At 40.9% G+C, this 18158-nt stretch overlaps 1 protein-coding gene across 1 annotated transcript in view; it reads left to right on the top strand.

Annotated features, from left to right (window-relative positions):
- The window catches only part of EYS (EGF-like photoreceptor maintenance factor), an 827426-nt gene that overhangs the window by 806484 nt on the left and 2784 nt on the right, over nt 1-18158 (top strand). The window contains exon 47 of the mRNA XM_086745378.1: nt 6530-6691. Coding sequence (XP_086601504.1) covers nt 6530-6691 — 162 coding nt within the window. The remainder of the gene's footprint in view (nt 1-6529; nt 6692-18158) is intronic.

The following is an 18158-nucleotide window of genomic DNA, read 5'->3' as shown; positions in this document are numbered from 1 at the left end:
TTGCTGAAAATATGCTAGTCACCTTACTTTGTGAAGATGTTCAAAGTTAGAAACTGCGTCAAAGGTAGGAAGTGGTTTTAAAGGCAAGGCACCTAGATTTAAGTATCTACATATGAGTTTGATACAGAAGTTCCCATTATGGTCAATGAACGTCTAGTCAATAGAGTCAGTGAAGCTATTAAGGTGATAAGCTTTTCTAAATGTAGTTACTTAGTGCTGTTTGAGATGCCCTGGCATTCAAACTTGTATCCAAACGGATCCAGAGAGGTTTCATAGATACGGTACAGGATCTGTTGGACATCTGTGCCTTCCTGGAATGGCACAGGAAGGTTAGGCAATAGAGGTTGTGAAAAAGTAACAGTAGGCACCTACATTTAGGAAATTGAATGGAGCCTTGGAGGAGGCTATTTCAGGATAAAGTGAACCTCTTTCTAGATCTGTTGACTGTGTTGCATAGCAGTGCTGTTCAGTTGTCTGATGTCCTGGTTCTGGCTAGGATAGAGTTAATTTTCACCTGAGCTGGGAGAGGAACTGGAGCTGGTGGCCCCTGTGGCTGGGGAACACAGCTGGGATAGTTTACCGAAATTGGCCAAAGGGCTATTCCATCCCAAGTGACATCATGCTCAGTACATCAGTGAGGAGGGTGCTGAGGGGAGCTACTCAGGAGGAAGCTGGGTTTCAGGATCCTCCATGAGCTATTGTACAGTAAATTGTGTGCTTTTCTGTTATTGGGTTTTGTTTGTTTGTTTTGCATCTCTGTTTTCTTTTCTTTTATTGTTCCCTTAAACTTTTTTTTTTTCATCTCAGCGCACAAGTTTTGCCTTCTTTTCTTAACCAGTTCTCCTTCCTGCCCCACTGGAGGGTGAGGGGAGTGAGTGAGAGAGAGACTGTGTAGCCTGGTCCTGAGCAAGGCTAAACTACAACATCTGAAAATAGGCCCTGGTTGCCTGCTGCCATAGATCCCTCACAGCTTCCAGCTGCCTGTTGGTGCATAGTTGTTTAGAGCATAGTTCAGTCACATAGAGCAAAGTCTCAGACCCTACCACAAGCTAGACAGAGAGCCCACTATTCCTCCTGTTTCCATGCTTTTATACCCACAGTTCCTCTAACCACCACCAGGTGCCCCTTATCTTTTTCCACCACCAGGTGTCCTCGATTTTCCTTCTCTTAGAAAGTCCCTTATTTTTCAACCCCAGGGCTTCTGATATTCGTTGCCCCCAGCACTGCCAACTGCAGCAGGTCCTGTGTTTGCTGTTGTACCAGCCAGGCCCATGCAGATGGCCTGGATATGCTAAAGCATCTCAGTGGCAAGTGACAAACATGTTTAAGCAACTGAATCCTCTCTTACGTCACGGTTGATCATATTGGGTATTTTCACGCTTATAAATAATATGTGTAGACAGCTAAATGTAATTTTGTTAATGCCAAAATTAATCCCTCCAATGTTATAGTAATCTAGTTCCCTGTCGTAATTCCTCTTGTAAACGCTACACAGAGTACCAGCTTTCTTATAGTCCAGTCCTCCTCAAAGCACACTTGCACTGTTGTCAGACTAAATCCAGTCCAAGATACAAGTGAAGATCCCAGTTTGAAACGAGATTGAGAAAATTTCGGATACTTAATTTTTTACCAATTGCTTTATCAGGCTGCACTGAGATACTCACAGTCCCACTTAATGGTCTAGTCTTTAGACAACTGAAGGCTTCCAGCACAGAAATGGTCTCAGTGAGGGAATCTCAGACTGGGTGTTTCTTCTTGCAGGTTTCATGTTGAAAGCATCTTCAGAGCATTTCAGTACCTAGAATAAGCTTACTACCAAAGCCAGGTGTGGATTAAACAATTGTAGATTTTGTTTGTTTTGTTTTCCTAATTGCCTTTCACTATCATGATGCAAATACTTGAACTCATATCTGTTATATCCTCAAAGGCTGTAAGAACCACTGAGCAATTGGATATGAAAGTTTTGGGGTTTTTTCCTTTATCGTCTAATGTCCTCCAGGAAATCTTTGTTTATTAAAATATTCATTGGACAGAAGAAATAAAAATTGTCCGTATGATGGCTATAACATCCATATCCTCAGATGCAGGAAAATCTGGTTCAAATTTCTGGTCCAATTGATTTCCTAGTACTGAGGTTTCATAGCTGCTCCAGATACCATTTGCTGGCTCACATGACTCATACTTAGGCACTCATCTCTTAATATGTGTTGTACTGAGAGACTGAGGTCTACTGTTTTGACTTGGGCTAGTAATAGCTATTTTAGGCTTTGGAAAGCCAGAAATCTCTTTAGGGACTTAGCCATATGCTCCTAGATGTTACTTCTTAGCTAATTAGGTTTCTAATTAACTAACAGTAGAGATTACAACTCTACTGCAACACAATCAAACAGAACTGTAGACTTCACTTAGAAAATTGCAATTTTTTTGTTCCGGTATTGCTCAGAATAATTATTGCCTCAGTCTCTCTTCTTCAGGGACAGCAAGGATTACAAATGGCTGCAGGTCTGGCAAAATTACAGCTTTCATGAATACATTGTTCTAACCATTGTATTCAAATTGGGTTAATAATCAATACTTTTATTAACATGTTCTACTTGTTACTGCAATAAAAATGGAACTTGAACTATACTTTTTGTTGCTATACATGAATTAGTTTATAAGTTATGAAAAGTTATCTCTTCAAAGATTAACTAAAAAGTGATAATTCAACAGAAAAGTACATTTCCATGCTGCTGGGTAGGCCATCCCTGCTTCTACAGCCTCTGTGCTTCCGTCTTGGAGTTTGAGCTCATTTTTTTCGTGTTGACTGTTTTACTTTTTCAATGCAAGTTTTATAGACATGCTGAACAGCAAGATGGACTTGAAGAATGTAATGCCGTCAAAATGTGGACTGGGGTGTGTACAAGCACTTCTGCTTCAATGGTGGGAATTGAGCTGCAGGAATAACCTAGAAAGCTTTGTTCATAACAATAGTTGAATAGGATGTGTGAGAATTACAGGGCTGATCAAATGAGGCTAGCAGGAGGAACCTGGAAGGTATTAACGTGTAGTAGAGGGAAAGAAAAGCACACTTTGGTAATAGTATTTGCAGGAACTTTGTATTCCCGTAGCTCTAACTGGTCTAAAGGGATTTAGAGTTTCTCTTGGTATCATTTAGAAATGTATAGCTTCATCAGATCCTAATACTCAGCTTAGAAAAGTGAGTCATTAATCAGATATTGAACAGAAATGTTTGCTTAAAATGCCTGTTTTGCTTACAACACACCACACAGTGCTGAGCGCCCTAGTGAGTAATGTAGTAGTCATACTGCACAAGTCCTACAAATTTAGCTTATAGGATTGGCAAAGGCATCCATTCACCTCATTTGTTTTGGCAAAGAGTTTCTCTGGAGTAAGCATATGTAAACCAGGAGCTGTCTTGTGTAAGTTTAGCCGAGCTTCTTATCTTATTATCTTTTCTCTTTTTACTATCTTCTTATCTTAGATGGGAAAAAAAGAAGTTTGCCAAGAAAACAACAGCAACGTACCTCAGCATTTGATATAACATGTTAGTTTTGCATATGCCTGCCATAAAAACAAATTGAAAAGCTTAAATTGTCTTATTCTCCACCTTAAAAGTTTGTCTGTCTATAGATGTAATTTTGAAAAAAAATGAAATTTTATGCGGATCGTGTCTGTGCACTGCAGTGGAGTTAAAGTGTTCTTTTCTGAGATATGGGTGCACATTTCCATGTACCTGTCAAGTCGGATTTTCTCCGTGCATACAATCAGTACTTACAGGATCTACAAATAATTTACAAGCAAATTAGAAGTAATTCTAGTACTTCCTGTAGTTAGTCCTACTGCATTGTGGCAAAATAAGTTGTTTTCTGATATTTGTTAAGATATATTTCTTGAGGATAAAACTCTTATTTTTTAGCAAAATGGGAATTAAATATTTGCATCATGGAAGTTTCAGAATGAAGTATATTAAAGAGAGTATCTTGTTTGGTATCTATAAATCAGGATAATGCCTCCTTTCTAAAGCATTGTTACATCTGCTGCTGAAGATGTGGGTGTTATTTTTTTAATACTCTGTTTGTAATGTAAAGCCATGGATTTAGTTCATTCTCTGAGTGATACTATAAGATCACCTTTTTTCATCCTTGTTCTCTCTCTCTGCTCCAAGGCTTTTTATCATAGCAATCTTCCTTTTGTATACCATCCAACGATAAGCAAGGTAGCATTTCGGTCCCGCTGCAGCTGAACATTTTGCTTTCACACCAGTCATTGTCCATGCTTCCTTCATAAGCAGTAAAGAATTATCTACGTTGACAGAATGAAACTGAATCTGGCACAAAGACTTTCAGATGCCTCATTGTACACTTCACCTGGTGTGACCTTTTAAGCAGCAGCATGGTTTAATATAAGATTGACTGCTGTGGCACAGTTCCTCCATATGTAAGTCTCGCTGTGCAAAAATTTGCTAAGAGAAGACTGACTTCCAAATGATGCATAAAGCAAAAATGTCTATGTATGAAATGAATTCTTATTTCTGATTGATTTTTAAATATGAAGACCTCAGTATAGGGATTATATCTTTAAATACTAATGGAGAACATTGTCTCTTACGTACTGAAAAAAAATACAAGCACCTAAAAATCCATATGAAAACTAAGCATTATTTTGTCTTTCGCACCTGATATTGTTTGTAAGTTTTATTGATATAAATTACATCACCTAATCTGTCTAGCAAGTTTTATTACTATTTATCTTCCAGGGTAATTGCTACTTTTAAAATTGTTTTTTTTTCTGTCAGCTTTTAAGTATAGATGCCAGGAACTTCACATTTCTGACATTGTGTAATGTATTACTACAGACACTGCCTAGGCTTGATATCATAACATCTATTATGATGCTTAGGATGGGAGTGATTTTTAATGTAATGTTTCTGCATGAGAATATATACATAGGTTAAATAACAGCTCATCAAAAGCCTGATTCTGATCATTCAAGCATTTCATAAATCTATGATAATTGATATTCCAAAGATTAAAACTTACTTTTAGACTTACTAAGAATTTTTGAGGTTAAATCCATGCACCTTTCTCAGAGGTATGAACTGTAATCTAGTGGGGAAACGAATAAAAAGACCAGCTGCATTGTTACTACCCATTCAAGAGGCATCCTCGAGTCATTATGCTGGTAACAGGTGAGAGATCTGTATGATGATGCATCTGTCTGCTTGACATGGTTCAGCAGGAACACCTTGAATCCTATTCTGAGAGACCTCGTGTGACAAATAGACAAATTACAGTGTCTTGCAGCATGCTGACTGTATAACCTTCTAATAACTAAGGCCCATCTGTGATAGGCAATAAATACAAGGTGCAAGTGGATGGCAAGTGGGTTCACGGGCAGATGCTATGCAGAAAACTTGAGTGTGGAAAGATAGCATAAGGTTTCCTAGGAATGCACTACGAGGACATCTTGAAGGTATATTTGACTGAAAGAAAGTTACTCTAAAACTATGAAATTGGGAGCACCAAAATGAAGGACTTGGCCTCTTAAAAGAGAAACAGCATAACTCAGCAGAAAAACTGAAAAGTGAGCGGGGCAGCACTTGCAGTTCAGGCATTTGGTAGTGCTGTTAAATAAGTAGTAAAAAGGGTTTGTCACACGCAGGTCTAAATGTACCCTGCACATCTAGATAGCTTGACTTATTCCAGTGAATGCACAAATACAGCAAACTAACAACCACATGATAATGAATTAGCTAATAACTAACATAATCATATCTCAAATATGTAATATTGTTGTAGTGGGAAAAATCTGAAACAGTTTCACGTTACATAAAGAGCATAGAAAAGTATAATCTTTTATCATTTGGCTGAAGGCAGTTTAACCAGCCTGATTTTTTAGGGTATAGGAACAATCAACACTGAGAGAAGTGGTACAACACAATGAACAAGTTGTGTATAGCTCAAAAGTGTACATTGTATCTTCACTGTAATGGTGTGAAAGTGCTCCATTTCAGTACAAGACAGGACAGTTTGAATTATCAAGCATCTCAGTATGATTGTCCTAAAACCAAATTTCAACAGCAATTAATGAACATGTTCCACTTAAAATATATATTCTTATGACACATTTCATTAAAAATCCTCCTCTGAAGTTGTCATCTGTATGGTGAAAAAAGAAATGTTTATTCTGACTCCTGCAAAAGTATTTTACACTTGAATTTATAAACAATGTAAAACTTACATTTATTTGAAAATGAACACTAACAAGATCACATTTATTTTGCATTACAACTATGGGCTTGATTGTTAATGAAAATAAGGCATGCAGAAGACAAAATGACATTGATTTGCTATTATCTAAATTTTATTCTGTATCTAGGTTATTTTTTGTCTTTGGAACGGGAAGAATTGGAAGGATTATGTACAGCATTTATGAACTAAACGAAATAACTGTAGACAACTGGTGCCATAATATTGCAGTCCTTTCAAAGTACCTTTCAGAAGACATTTCCTTTTATATTTTTCAGTTATGTCCATTAGTGATCCATCTTTCAGAAGTAATGAATCATCATGGATGTCATTTGCACCCTTTTATATTCGGCATAAGACCCACATCAAACTAGAGTTTCAGCCTCTCTCTCCAGACGGTATCCTGTTTTACACTGCACAGCGTTTGGCGACTCAGTCAGGTAAGGATATTCCAATTTGCTGGAATCATACATCCAAGTACTTTTTTTGAAAAAGAAAGGCAGTACATTGGAGTGAATCAGGCATTCAGTTTCTGTAACTCATTGTTCATGGTGACTGGGTTTTGAACTGTGAATAATCAAGTTCATAAGAAAAAACATGCATAACAAAATTCTGGATTAGTCCAAAGCCAGCAAGGATTTAATGAAGTGGTTCAGGAAACCATTCTCCCCTGAAAAGTAGCTGTAGCCAGCTTTCCAACAGACGTTTACTGATACTGCTCCCACAGTTTCAGTGCAACCACACTTGGATTCACAGTCTGGGGCTTTGGCTCAGTGTTTCTAAATGACCAAAAATAAAACAATATAAAACTCGATCAAACAAGTTAAGTGAGAGTGAACAGACTGTGAGAGGGCTAACGAGGTTCATCCGGAGTTTAACTTTTTATTATATAATGCTGAAAAGCTTGCTGGTGCAGCATGCAAAACATACAAGTTCTGCATTTGCCAGATATGCAGAGGTAAAAACAAATTTAAATAAAATATTTCTACTATTTATAAAAGTATTTTAAATTTTACTGAGTTAACATTCCTAAAACTTCATGGCAAGAAAACATAATTTGCCATTCAGTGTAAATATATTTTTAATTTAGTCTTTAAGGAGTTAATTTCTTGTAATTACTTTATTAACATATTTCATCTTTATATTGCATTTATGTGGTGGTTTCTTGCATATTTTTAAACAGATCATTACATATCATTCATAACATGATCTTAGAGCAAGTTTTCCACTTGCATTTAATAGTGCATTATGCAAAAATGGGCCTTTGCGTGACAAAAAAAAAGCACTTAACTATTTATCATGTATCTTTACATTCCTTTGGTTAAAGTCTTAAGCTTTGAGATATTTCAATAAACATACTCAGCCACACATGCATATAAACACACATATGCCAAATTTATCATCTTCTTATTCTGTTTTAAAATAAAACAGATGTTTTAACATGTTACTAGTCGGTAGAACTGATCATACATCATATACTGCTGGCACTTCATGTTTGCTGTGTTCTAATTATAACCACCTACAGAGAAGAAGTTTCAAAGAAAAATATATGGAACATCTGTAATACAAACACAATTATCTGCAAAGAACTCTGTCTTCTACAGTGACTCTTTTATAATTCTTACAGGCCAAATTCAGAAATTCTCAGTGAATAATTCTCTCCTGTGTAAACAAAAACATTATATGGGCCATTGTTGTAGTTCAGCCTCGATCGGGACCAGACTATGCAGTCTCTCTCTCACTCCACTTACCATCTGGAAGAGTAGGGGGGAGATAATATAAAAAAAACGGCTCGAAGTTTGAGATAAGGATGGGGAGAAATCCTTAAAGTTACTGTCACGGGCAAAACAGACTCGACTTGGGGAAAAATACTCATTTATTTCTAAAACTAGCAGGAGAATGAGACAGGGAATAAGAAGATAACCTCCCCCCACCCCTCCCTCTTCCCGGGCTTAACATTGTCTCTACTACCTTCCCCACCCTGAGCGGCACAGGGGGGAAGAGGGAATGGGGGTCACGGTCAGTTCATCACGCCTTGTTTCACGCCGCTACTTCATTGTCGGGGGAAGAACTCCTCACATTCCTCCCCCTGCTGCTTCGTAGAGTCCCTCCCACGGGCCACAGTCCTTTGTGAAACTGCTCTGGCCTGCGTCATCTCTTCCACGGGGTGCAGTCCCTCCAGAATGGCTGCCCCAGCGGGCCCTCCACAAGCCACAGCCTCCTTCAGGCCTCCACCTGCTCCAGCGTGGGGTCCTCCATGGGCTGCAGGTGAATCTCTGCCCCTCCATGGACCTCCATGGGCTGCAGGGGGACAACCTGCTCCACCATGGTCGTCACCACAGGCTGCAGGGGAATCTTGGCCAGGAGCCGCATTACTCCTCCCCCTCCTTCTCCACTGACCTTGGTGTCTGCAGCCATTCCTCACAACAGGCTGGCAGACGCCTCTCAGGATCCTTTTTACATCTTATTCACTTCTCATCTCCTCTCCTCTTCTTGCAGCCGGGCTGGGCCCATTCGGGCCCAGTCAGCTGCCTGGCGGGAGCCCACAAGGCTCATGCCTCCCCCTCTCTGCCCCCACTCAGCTCCTTCACATCTTCTCCCTTTTTTTTTTTTTTTTTTTTTTCTGTTTTCCCCTTCTTAAATACGTTATTGCAGAGGCGTTATCGCAGAACATTCTGCTACCAATTGGCTCGGCCTTGGCCAGCAGCGGGTCCACCCTAGGCCCGGCTGAGTCCACTGAACAAAGGGGAGCGACTTCTACCAGTTTCCTACAGAAGCTACCACCTTAGGCCCCCCCCCCCACTAACAAAACCAGACCAGCCATGAAAAATGGAAGAGAAAAAATTATCTCTCTCAAAAGAATAGTCATAGAATCATAGAATCATAGAATGGTTAGGGTTGGAAGGGACCTTCAAAGGTCATCTAGTCCAACCCCTCTGCAAGGAGCAGGGACATCCCTGACTAGATCAGATTACTCAGAGCCTCATCCAGCCTGGCCTTGAACATTTCCAGGGATGGGGCCTCCACCACCTTTCTGGTCAACCTGTTCCAGTGTTCTGTAACTCGCATAGTAAAAAATTTTTTCCTAATTTCTAATCTAAATCTGCCCCCCTCTATTTTAAAACCATTACCTCTCGTCCTATTGCAACAGGCCCTACTAAACAGCCTTTCCCCATCTTTCTTGTAGGCCCCCTTGAGGTACTGGAAGACCGCTATCAGGTCTCCCCGGAGCCTCCTCTTCTGCAGGCTGAACAGCCCCAACTCTCTCAGCCTGTCCTCATAAGAGAGGTCCTCCAGCCCTTTTATTATCTTCGTGGCCCTCCTCTGGACCCTCTCCAACTGGTCCATGTCCTTCTTGTGCTGGGGGCTCCAGAGCTGGACACAGTACTCCAGGTGGGGTCTCACCAAGGGCAGAGCAGAGGGGGAGAATCACCTCCCTCGACCTGCTGGTCACGCTTCTCTTGATGCAGCCCAGGATGTGGTTGGCCTTCTGGGCCGCAAGGGCACATTGCCTGCTCATGTTGAGCTTCTCGTCCACCAGCACTCCCAAGTCCTTCTCCTCAGGGCTGCTCTCAATCCATTCCCCGCCCAGCCTGTATTTGTGCCTGGGATTGCCATGACCCAGGTGCAGGACCTTGCACTTGGCCTGGTTGAACTTCATGAGGTTGGCACGGGCCCACCTCTCCAGCCTGTCAAGGTCCCTCTGGATGGCATCCCTCCCTTCCAGCGTGTCAACAGCACCACACAACTTGGTGTTGTCGGCGAACTTGCTGAGGGTGCACTCTATCCCACTGTCCATGTCGCCAACAAAGATGTTGAACAGGGCCGGGCCCAGCACGGACCCCTGAGGGATGCCACTCGTGACCGGTCTCCACATGGACATTGAGCCGTTGACCACCACTCTCTGAGTGCGGCCATCCAGCCAACTCCTTATCCACCGAGTGGTCCATCCATCAAACCCATGTCTCTCTAGTTTAGAGAGAAGGATGTCATGCGGGACAGTGTCAAAAGCTTTGCACAAGTCCAGGTAGATGATGTCAGTTGCTCGTCCCTTGTCCACCGATGCCGTCACCCCATCATAGAAGGCCACCAAATTGGTCAGGCACGATCTGCCCTTGGTGAAGCCATGTTGGCTGTCACCAACCACCTCCTTGCTCTCCATGTGCCTTAGCCAGAGGTCATGGAAGCAGCTAGCATATAAAGAAATTAAATATCTCTTTGGAAGCTTCGAAGAGAGTGCTAAGTCTATTTAACTTGGGCCAGGAGTGCTTTAGAATGAGCATCCCTTCATTCTATTACCATTCATTAATGTTTAGCTTTTGCAGGAAGGAATACTTTCTTTAAATCATTTTCTAGAATCATATCAGTTTCATTTCAAAATTAAAAAAAAAAACATTTTCTGTAGAGTAATTTAATTTCTTTTAATTTATTTACAAATTTCCTACTTCCATTTTCACTGTCCTGAAGTTTTGAAAGACTTAGGAAGAGCTAATTTTCTGGCTCTTTATATTTGCCTTCATATAATCCTGTCAAATCCAGATGGAATTAGACTGAAGTATTCTTAGCAGCCAGCAGATGTGAAAGAGCTTTCTGTTGGGGATTAGTTTAGAAAGCACTTTATATAAAGCCTTTTCTTCTACGTAGTTACATAAGATTTAATAAATTGATTGTTGCAATCACAAGATTTCTTCTAAAATTCCTTTTTAGTAGGAATAATTAGAACTGATTTTTTCCTCACTAGGCAATGCTGTCTTTTAAAAAAGAAATGAGCTCTGACTATGCAGCTAATTTAGCAATGATACTGAGTTGTAGCATCTCACAGTGGCACAGTTATACATTGTCTTGGCTCGTCACCCATGTAAACACTACACTGGGACTTTCCCTTCAGAGGGATGCCCCTGTCAAATAATCCTCCCGTCACCAAAAAAAAAAATCTTTAGTAGCTAAAGAAATGAACATGAGACTTCCTTTGAAAGTTTCCTGTGAAACATTTCCTTCTTGCTTTGTTCTTTTCAAAGAACATTACATGCATTTCTAGAAAGGGTGGGTAGGTGGCTAGGCTCCTTACTTGAAAGCTGATGTGCTGGTTCCAGCCTCCACTCCTCTAACAGTGTGATTGCTTCAGTAAACACATCTAAATACCTGGTAAATTGGCATGAAATGGAAAACATCCTATGAATCTTTATCTGTTAGCAGAATTTTCTCTAATTATCAGTCAATCATCAGTTTATGCTTTATCAGCTGTTTCTGAATGTATATAATTACTTTTAGTCTGGTAATATTGATCTCTGCAGGCCCAAAGAAAATAATTTCCAAAGTTTGGCAAAATGTATGTGACTAGCTATATTAATAACAAGCTGTGTATAAATATTTTAGTTTGAAAACATGCAGATAGAATGACAAGGGGACTTTTTCCCCCCATCTTTGATTATTTGTTTTATGCCAATGGGATAAAAATGTGGGAGATGGAAACAGTTGCATGCACTGCTTCTGAGCAGGTCCCTGCAAATAATACAGCATTCTTGTGGAGTTCAGCAGAGTGTCGGGAGAAAGCCAGCCCACTTCACATTTTCTCAAGTGCAGTGTATCCTATTTGTACCAATGAAAGTGTGAGAGCCTCATTGAATAAACAGCCTTTGATTCAGATAGGGTTTGCTGGAGGTCTGTCATCAACTACTTGAACAATGTATAATTTAGTCAATATTTACATAGCAGCCAGTCTATATACTTGAAGGCCTTGGCACTCTGGGTAGAAGGCAGTAAGGAGCATTACTTTTTCGTTGAGTCATAGCATTACTGAAGCTTTACATTTGTTTATGAAGGTGGAATATGCTGTAGATTGTTTACTGTATTCCAGAGTTCAGGCCAGGGTGACGGAAAGGTTGGCTCCCTGATGAGATGAGAAAGAACAATTATGCTGGGTGACTAAGAAGGAAGTCAGGTTAATAAACAGAACGGAGTGACTCATGCTAAATTTAATACTCAACATTTGCAACACCAGTGCTCTGTCTCTCTTTAACAGGATTATGTTACCTACCTGATCTGAAAAACCTCAAAACTTTAACTCCTGTTATTTAAGAGATTTCAGTTTGAAAACCTAAAGCATGAAAATAAGAGGTAGCTAGTACAGGTGCATGATGTCTGCATTATTTTCTAAGACATTGTTTATGGTGAAAACTGAGTCATGGAATTGAACTAAAATCTTATGGAAATATTCCAATTTCTAGAACACCCACAAAGGAGGAGTGTTGTTTTCCCAATCACAGAATTGTTTAGGCTGGAAGGGACCTTCAAAGGTCATCTAGTCCAACCCCCCTGCAAGAAGCAGGAACATCTCCAACTAGAACAGGTTGCTCAGAGCCCCATCCAACTTGACCTTGAATGTTTCCAGCGATGGGCATCAACCACCTCTCTGGGAAACCTGTTCCAGTGCCTCACCACCCTCATTGTCAAAATTTTTTTCCTGATGTGTAATTTGAATGTACCTCCCTCCATTTTGAAACCATGACCCCTCATCCTATCGCAACAGGCCCTGCTGAAGAGTTTCTCCCTGTCTTTTTTATAGGCCTCCCTTTAGGTACTGGAAGACTGCTGTAATCAGAAACAAACTGACTATCCATCCACTTTTAGAACAGAAACTTAGAGTGGTTAAGTCTTCTCTCTTGGCAGCCATGTTTCCTTAGCCGACAGGGACATCATTTCTGCTTTGTTGCTAGTTTGGGGATCATTTGTATGGACTAAATTAGCAGCATAGGAAGCAGAACTGTCAACTGTCTATGTGACAGAACAGACATCCCCATGTTGCATATGAAGTGTTGTTGATACTCCTTTGCCACTGGCAACCAAACCAAAACAGACTGGCAAATTGAGGTTGCTCAAGGGAGGTGGCTCCTTCTAGCTGCTGAAATATGCCAGGGTGACAGTGGTGACTAAAGGAAGCAGAAAAACTTTCTTCATCAAGGAGAGCAGCATTTTTGAAAAGTGAGGCTGAATGGGCTAACCTACAAATAGATAACCGCCCACTCCTAGATGCACGAGCATCACTCTGTCTGCAGGGCTGTTCCGGATCCTAGCTATGCCTTTCTACTCTGGGATGGTGGTCCAACTGGAAGCTGGAATCTACCTATTGCCACAGTGGTTTTTTGTTTTTTTTTTTTTTCCACATGGTTTGAGATATTTACAGGCTTGGCTTGATAACTGTTCTCAGTCTTGTATTAGCTGTGAGATGCAGCTCCATACATGGAGTAGAATCATTTTGTAATAATCCATGAAAGCATATCCACGGGTGGTTCCCATAAGGAACTATTAGAGGCACTGGCTATGGTCATTACAACAGCTACAACAACTGCTGTAACCTGTCAGCTGACTGGTACCTAACTGTGTGCATGCACTCAGACCATGACAAAGATAGTCAAGGTTAACAAACCGCTAAGACAAGGAAGGCAACAAAAGATAGAGATTAAGATTAAACTGAGAACAACAAACTTCAAGCATGCTGATGGCTAGCTATTAGCAGCAGAGGCTGCAGAAGAGTGGGAATAAGGCTTGTATCTTTTCTGTTCTTCATTCCCTTGTTCTACCCATTTATAGCCCTCCCTCTTCTGCTTTGCTTTCTCTCCTTGGCCTTATTCTGGCTCCTGGAAATGCTCAGGAAACCAGCTGTGAAGGACAGCTACTGGTCAGTTAGGTTCCCTCTCATGTGGAGACCACAGTGCATCACCTTTCTTGGCAACAGAGTACAGCAATTCATCTGGAGGCTGACATGGCTATTTCAGTCCCTACTAGACAAGAAAAGTTCTGCTCCTGGAAGAAGCAGAAAGGGTCACAGTGTTATAGGACATGATTTGGGTCTATAGAAAATCATACAGGATAGGAGGGTGAAAGGCAAACTGTGAAATAATGAAAAAAGGAAGAATGAAAGCAATATGAACTGAGTTCAGCAAGGAAGGAAAGAGGCAATAATACTGTTGGAAACACAGGCACTTTATTATGGTGGCTTAGAGTGAAGATGAGCACATACCGAAACCAATCTATGGTAAGAGGTTTCATTAATTGGGAATGCTTCCTGTGAATGCTACTGCTTAAGAGAATATAAGGTTTAAATGTTCACTCTGTCACTGAGACAGTGCCAATGCTCAATAAAGTTTCTGAAAAAGAAGGTGGAAAAATGCTACTCGATACCACAAGGATAGAAACTGACATTCTGGTCTTGAGCTAGAAGACGGAAAGGTGAGGTAAAAGCAACAGAAGGCATAGGCTGAGACCAGCAAACATACATCCAGAGATGCCGTCTCAGGGCTCCAAAATGGCTGAAGGAACCAAGACTATGTATGTTCTGTAACCAGGAAACCACTGCCTAGAGGTCCTGAGACACCTACCCTGCAGAAGCTGCTGAAGCACTGCGCTCATCAAAGCCTCTGTCCCTGGCATAGCATAGAGGCTTCTGCTTAGTAACGAGTCTTTGTAAAGGAATCTAGGCCTTCAGTAGTCCAGGAACTACTCAGTGAGGTTCAAGTCAACAGGGAGCCTTTAGAGAGACTTGAATCTCTGTATTGCTGGGGACATGACAGTGGCATCAAAAAGGTCAACACCACTGACAGCATCCGCTGCTTCCAAAGTTACTTAAAAGGATGTTCTGGAAGCTCCTTTGGCCTAAAAAACTAGTGGGAAATCCTTACTGACAATTTGCAGTGAAGCATAGGAATAAATTCAGGTACTCTTAACAGGTAATAAAGGCTTTGCCTTATACACATCACACGGAGCACAAGAGCAGACTTTGAGTCACTGTGGTGAAGAGACCTTGAAAGAGACATGTTAAAAATACCATACAGGATACCCTCCCTGCCCATCTGTCAGCCTAAGATCCTAGCATTCCTGGCATGTGTTTCCAACTGTACAGGTTTGACACATTACAATGTAGATGAGTTTCCCCGTGATAACATAAAAACGTGGTGACCTGATGAAGCATGATCACCTCTCAAGACGGGGATATATAGGCACACCTGCATGGCTAGATAAAGTCTGAACATGAAAGGACATTGTCACCATTTGGGAGAATTTAAAACTTAACTGTGTGACTGTAACCAACTTGCTTATAGACTTACTTACTTATTCTGAGTAGTAGCAAGCTGAAAATTTTTGTGATGGATTCAGAATTCATCGTAAGAAGTCATATAAGCAGGTACCATCACAGATAATCCCACAGGAGTAGTCAGATGTACTTACAGGAGACTTTTCATTAACTCACAGTTTTAGGAACTGACTGCTCAGGACATAGAGTTGACTTGGCTTCTGGGAATGCTGACATCTGACATGGGAGCAGGTGAGACTTGTGCATGTAACGAAAACCTGAAGATTAAAGTGATGAAGAAGAATTGGTAGCTGTTTTGAAGTGCTGGATTCTGCTATGGAATAGAGACAATCCAGCCTGAGGTGGAGCAACTTTGACCTTCAGTCATTTGGTGAAAACCCTGTTTGCAAGTGAAAGCGCTATTTTAAGTCCAGAACAGTTCCTTCCTTAAGGCAACACCTGCTACCTGTCTTCCCCTGAGAAGAAAAGGGAACAATCTTTTAGCATTTCAGGTATAAAACCCGACCCTTTTATTCTTATTTTACTGAAACAGGGAAGATGACAGGGGCAGGAAGGTGCATGAGAACAGACTGAACATTTTGTTCAACACCCAGGGTCTTGAGAAGTTGCAGTGTCAAACCACAGCTAAGCTACAACAGCCTATTTCCAAAGAAAATTCAACCTTATTGAGACAGACTGCTTTACAGTTCCTTGCACACCATCCAACAGGTTGAGCAAAGGCTTGCATGCACAACAAAATAATGACTGTGAGTGCCTACCTCAGGAGTCTCTCTGCTTATTTTGTGACACTGCTGATGGGGATGAATGGTCCGCATTAGATGAGATGCTAATCTGAAAAGCTGGAAGCAAAGTTGTGTGTCCTGTGTGTCCTAGAAAGCAGGGATCAGCTATAATGCCTAGTCCTGGGAAAACTGAGGATGTCATCTCCTTTGCACGTAACAAAAGCTAACTTCCTCAGAAAGGTCTTAGGCGCAAGTTAGGGTCATATGGGACAGGTTTGAGTAAGCCTCAAACTCAAACAGTGGAAACTACTTGCTTCATTGTCTCCCATACTGAGACTGTTGAGAGGAGAAATTCAGTAGTAAGGATGTCGTTTCTTTAAAATAATGATGCAATTCCTATGATAGCATAGGCCCGCATAGGCTTCAGCTGTGCAACTTGTCCCTCAGAGATAAGGCAGATTGGGGTCCCTTGTTGAAAATGTGACCGGTTGCTAAAGTGAAGAGGACAGAGACAAGTCCATAACTTGCCTTCAGTTTGAGAGGAAATTTCATGGATACTGAGCACACAGCACCTTATGGAGTCCTAAAATTTTTTCAGCCAGTTGTCCCTGAGTAGTAACTATGGCATGATAAACTTCATGGAGAAATACTGAGCTGAATCCTGGGATCAACAGCCACATCATAAATTATCTCAACACTCTGCTGTCCTTGCCAAAGACTAAAATGGCAAGCCATCTGTGAAAAGAAAGGATCTAACCAAGCGAGTAAGAACTGCGTTGAGAGCCTCAGGGAGAGCTGAGATTGGGAAGTTTAGGTTTTTTTGTTCACAACTAGCAGAAAATAAAGTTACCCCAATTTGAAGAGAGGCCTCAAATCTGTGCTAAAACAAAATCCAGAGTATTCAGCCATAACCTCTCTTTACACCACAGATAGATGCAGTAACACAGATTTGCTCTTGTGATAAGACTAAATAAGACTCCAAAACTGACTGCAAGTACATTAGCAACAGACATTGTTAGGCTTGAGTCAGAAGCACTATGACTAGCTGCTGAAACTGTGTCCATGTTTTCCAGGAATCACTGCAGCACTATTCCCTAATGTCATCTCAGACAGAGCATTATCAACGTGCAAAGCTACCAAAAAACTTCCCTGCAGGCCAGGATGTCTTGGAGAAGTTCCAGCTTCTCCAACTCTTCATACAAGACAGATGAGCAAGCAGCCTTGGTCAGAAGTTTTCCTTCTTCCTAGACAGCAAAGAATGCGTGCTCATGACCTCATGCAAGTCTGCATGTCTGCTAGGAGAGGGGATTGAAGGCTGCCAAAGAGGGCCGGTCAAACTTTTTCTGATGCTCCTTTCTTACCCTAGGATTGAGGTACTGGTAAAAGAAATAGATAAGTAGGCTATGTACATTGCTCCAAAAATAAGCGAGATGAGTGCATTTAAACTATGCACTGAAAAATTAAGCAAGGTAAAAGCCACATCACTGAGCAAGAGAAAGCACAAGTGAAGAGAATTGTATTCATTTTCTGAAAAAAATTAGAAACAAACAAGGTACTAAAAAAGAATACTAAACACAGGTAAGTAAAAGAGATCATCACAACTGGAACTAGCTACAAGGAAGTGCTCTGCCATCGCTGGACTGGAGTCGAAAGAAGGAAGAGCTGCCTTCTCGTTCTTCCCACGGATGTCTGGGGCAGGGGAGGTGAGGCACAAAGCATGTGCTCTGCACCCACTAATACAACTGAAACACCTCCACCCTGCCTGAATGGGAACCTGAACAACTGCTGAAAAGAGAGGTATAACTTTAGTAATTCACGAGCCTCCAGTAAATTAAGCCATTCATTTTTAACTCCACTGAAGGCAATGTAATTCCAGGATTAGATGTACTCAAAAACTAAGCCCCCAAGAAAGCAAACTTCATCATTCTACTAAGAGGTCCACCTGCTGAATCTTTAAGGAAATTTTACTGTCCAAATTTAAAAGTATTTCTTCATTAGTAAAATACTACATGAAACTTAAGTTTTACTGGTAACTATTAGGAGAGAAATTTTACATTCAAATTTAATAAACATATTTATTGATTTAACTTATAA

Source organism: Chlamydotis macqueenii, chromosome 3, assembly GCF_036417535.1.
Source record: "Chlamydotis macqueenii isolate bChlMac1 chromosome 3, bChlMac1.mat, whole genome shotgun sequence".
Classification (NCBI taxonomy): domain Eukaryota; kingdom Metazoa; phylum Chordata; class Aves; order Otidiformes; family Otididae; genus Chlamydotis; species Chlamydotis macqueenii.
The sequence above is the reverse complement of the archived record's forward strand: the minus strand, read 5'-3'. Positions and strand labels throughout refer to the sequence as shown.